The sequence below is a fragment of the Fukomys damarensis genome, unplaced genomic scaffold (genome assembly GCF_012274545.1).
Source record: "Fukomys damarensis isolate Sample0158 unplaced genomic scaffold, DMR_v1.0_HiC HiC_scaffold_16, whole genome shotgun sequence".
NCBI lineage: Eukaryota > Metazoa > Chordata > Mammalia > Rodentia > Bathyergidae > Fukomys > Fukomys damarensis.
In genome coordinates, this window is record NW_022900928.1 from 206,552 (window position 1) to 210,059 (window position 3,508).

The following is a 3,508-nucleotide window of genomic DNA, read 5'->3' on the forward strand; positions in this document are numbered from 1 at the left end:
CAACATTGCAATATACTAAGGCAGGATTGCTGTGTCATTGGCTATGGGTATGCTCTTGTGCACAACTCTGGCAGATTTTAAGTACACTGGTTTAGTGAGCCTGCTCTGAGCTGAGGAAGGAGATAATTGTGCTGCAATTCTAACTGATTAAGGCATTTGCTTTTTCCAAGGCAAATAATGGAGAAGTCAGAACAGAATTTCTGGAACCATGTTTCCAGGGATATCATAAAATCAATGTACTAGTCAATTAAATGAGTTAGCTTACAATATGGACATCAATATAATTGAAATTGTCAAAAACGTTTCTAACAAGGATGGACTGATTCTTAGAGTTCCACATTGGAGTCAACCTTACAATGTCTTTACAGGAAGCCCAAAAGGAACAGCATAAAAATAAGTGTTTCTGTGTCCCCTTTAGTTTAAGTTCTGAAGCAGCAAGAGTCATAGGTGTCATGAATCCACCTGGAAACAACTTTTTGCTAGGACATCAGCCACTTTTGCAGGAAGTGGAGGCAGTAGGGCCTGGCATGTGCATCCTGAGGACAGCATTGCCAGCAGCCTTCAGTTGTGACCTTTCTCTTCTTTTGCCAGGCCGGCTTTTTGGCAAATTTCTGCTGAGGCACAGTTGTATCCATGAGGCTGCAGGGCACTAGCACTAGCACTACTGGACCTCCTGCACCTGAGACTGAGGGGAAAATTGGCGTTACATCCTCTGCTGTTTAAAGGTCACCCAGGCCAGCTTCACACATCTACACCACAGAGTGGTGCCTTATGTGCCTCTACTCAGCTCTGCTGGTGTAACAGCCTCCTCCCAGCCCAGGAGGGCTACTCCTCCTGGGGAGCCTCATGTCCTTTTCTCTAGGCTGGGTGCTGCTTTCAGACACTGCCATGCAAACAGAGCCTGGGTAACAAAAGCTGTGTCATCATGTCCCTCCCTTTCCCTCTTCCTTACCCTCCACTACCCAAATTGCAGTCTACATATATCAGTCTGTGCTTAAGCTGCCCTCTGTCATCTTGACCACACAAGGGTTAATCAAAACTAAAACTTTCAGCAGGGAGAGGGAAAGTCCAATTCTGAGTCAGTGGAAAATATGTACTGGAAAGACCTTCAGTTATATCACCACAGGCAGCAGGAAATTGGGGAGGGCAGTGCCTGTGGAAGGGGCAGGAAGTGGGTGGGCCAGGCAGCCAGAGAAACCCTCCTGGGTTTCAATAGGACAAACATGGACTCAGGAAAAGCACCCAGGGAAGCTATCAAGGGCCCGGGGATTGGAGCTGGCTCAGGAGTCACCTCCAAAAACCACATTCAGCCTCACCCCAGGGAGGCAATGCAAGCCAGCAGAGGAGGCTCTGATGGGAAGGGTGGACTTCAGAGATTTCTGGGGTGTCAAAAGGGAATGGGAGGTGATCCTAGACAGGAACAGTGGGGTCCTGTCACTGCTGGCCTGGGCTGGGGAGACACTTGTAAGACCTAAAGTCTCACTTCCACTCCATGGAGCGTGAACAGCCGTAAAGGCCACCACGATGCTGGGTGCTAAAACCCAGCAAGGCTCCAGGAGCTCAACAGAGGAAAGAGAAACCCAGGAGGGAACACAGATGGTAAACAGATCTTTATTAGTCTGGCCAGAAGACACTCCCTGAGCCAGGTAGTTCAGAGAGGCAACTGCTCAGGGGCTGAGATCTTTTTTATAGGGTTTTTCTAAACAAAAATGTTCAAACATAGGTCAAGGCATTCACAGAACTACCAGAGGACCAAACACACTGCTTATCTTATGCAGGAAATGTTCTATGGTCACCTTTTGTCTTACCATTTGCCCCTGGGTGGGAAGTTAGCCAAGTTAGCAATTAGCATATGAAGAATCACAGTCTCTGGCCTATTAGCATGGAGTCACTCGAGTTTATTCGAGTCTTACACACTAGGCCTGGAAAAGTCCCCCCGAGAGCCCCACCCCCAACAGGGAGTGGTCAGCTGACCCAAATCCTGGACCCGAGAGCCCCACCCCCAACAGGGAGTGGTCAGCTGACCCAAATCCTGGACCGGAAGCCCCCCTGACCCTTTAACCTCCCTGCCTCCCTGCCCTAGAGAAATTTGATCCTAGGAGTTAGTTCCACCCACTCAGTATCCTGCCAATTTCTAACTTGTCTGAGCAGGAAAAAGAAACTTAAGAGAAACCAAAACTGCAGAGGAGACCTGGTCAGAGAAGAGCCTAGTATCCAGACCAAGGCCTGTTCTGCATCAGCACCATGAGCCACACAACCCAGACCTTCTTCACCCACACCAATGTTGGCCTCCCCCCAAACTATGAAAAGATGCAGGAAGAGCACGAGGTGGCTGTGCTGGGGGGTACCCACAGCCCTGTTCCGGCAAACTCCACAGTGATCAACATCCGCGGTGACACCGTTGTACCTGACCATGTGGTCTGGTCCCTCTTCAACACGATCTTCATGAACACGTGCTGCCTGGGCTTCATAGCCTTCGCCTACTCCATAAAGGTAGGTGTCCTGAGGGCGATGCTCTGGGAAGGAGCTGTGAGCCTCAGTTCCAGCTTCCTGGACAGCACCTGGCTGGGTTGTGTGTGTGTGTGTGTGTGTGTGTGCGTGTGCATGCGCAAGACCTGTGAATGCCCTGGGCTGTGTATGCTGTGCCTGACCCCCTGTGTGCATGTGGCATGTGTTGAGGAATCTCCCAGGCCAGGCATGGGGTGAGATGCCAGGACATCCTGGGGCCACACTTGGTCCCCACCCGCCCAGAGGAATTCTCCCCACTGTGCACACCAGCTCCAGGATGTCTGGGGGCTGGAAAAGGACCCACGGGGCACTTTGCCCCTGGTGGTAAGTGGCCAGCATCTGGGCTTCCTACACAGTCTGTGTAAGAGGCTGGTGCCCCCAGCCTGAGTGAGGGCAGGGGGACCCTGGCTGAGCAGGGAGGCCCAGGGCTCCCCCTGTTGGCAGCCTGGCTCTCCCCTCACCCAGTGCAGGGCCCTCACTCTGGTCTCCTCCAGTCCAGAGACAGGAAGATGGTGGGCGATGTGATTGGAGCCCAGAGCTACGCCTCCACGGCCAAGTGCCTGAACATCTGCGCCCTGGTCTTAAGCATCGCTTTGACCGTCAGCCTCATTGCTGTGTTTACCTTCACCTCGGTGCACTTGTTCCAGATGACGCATGATCCTCCGGGCCACTAGTCCTGAAGTTTCCTTCCCTCCACAGCCAGGTCCGACCCTGGACTGGGCCCTGCCCTGTACCCCACACCCTCAGCAGCTGTCCACAATTGGGAGAAATAAAGTGTGTGTTTCCACAGTGCTGTTCTGTGTCCTAGGGATGGGACATTGCTCACTCTTCTTGTCTTGGTCCTGAGATGAGCTCACCCTTGGTGCAGTGTCTCTGAGAGGAGCACAGCAGGACCTCAGAGAGGAGGTCTTTGAGTCCTGCTATGGGGTGCAGTCCACCAGGGCCCTATTAGGTTCTCTTTTATGTTTTCCCAACCTCAGGACACACTGTGGGAAGCATT

At 52.2% G+C, this 3,508-nt stretch overlaps 1 protein-coding gene across 1 annotated transcript; it reads left to right on the forward strand.

Annotated features, from left to right (window-relative positions):
• Positions 1-2,069: 2,069 nt before the first annotated feature.
• On the forward strand, positions 2,070-3,295 carry LOC104873568 (interferon-induced transmembrane protein 3). The gene is made up of 2 exons (XM_010640310.2): positions 2,070-2,493; positions 3,003-3,295. Exons 1-2 carry the CDS (start codon positions 2,245-2,247, stop codon positions 3,180-3,182), a joined length of 429 nt encoding a protein of 142 aa, XP_010638612.1. The 5' UTR covers positions 2,070-2,244; the 3' UTR covers positions 3,183-3,295.
• The last annotated feature ends 213 nt before the right edge of the window (positions 3,296-3,508 follow it).

Excerpts from the sequence above, each read along its gene's own strand:
- LOC104873568 (XM_010640310.2), top strand. The coding sequence starts at position 2,245 with ATGAGCCACACAACCCAGACCTTCTTCACCCACACCAATGTTGGCCTC. Across the intron at positions 2,494-3,002 it reads CCTTCGCCTACTCCATAAAG|TCCAGAGACAGGAAGATGGT; the intron begins GTAGGTGTCCTG and ends GGTCTCCTCCAG.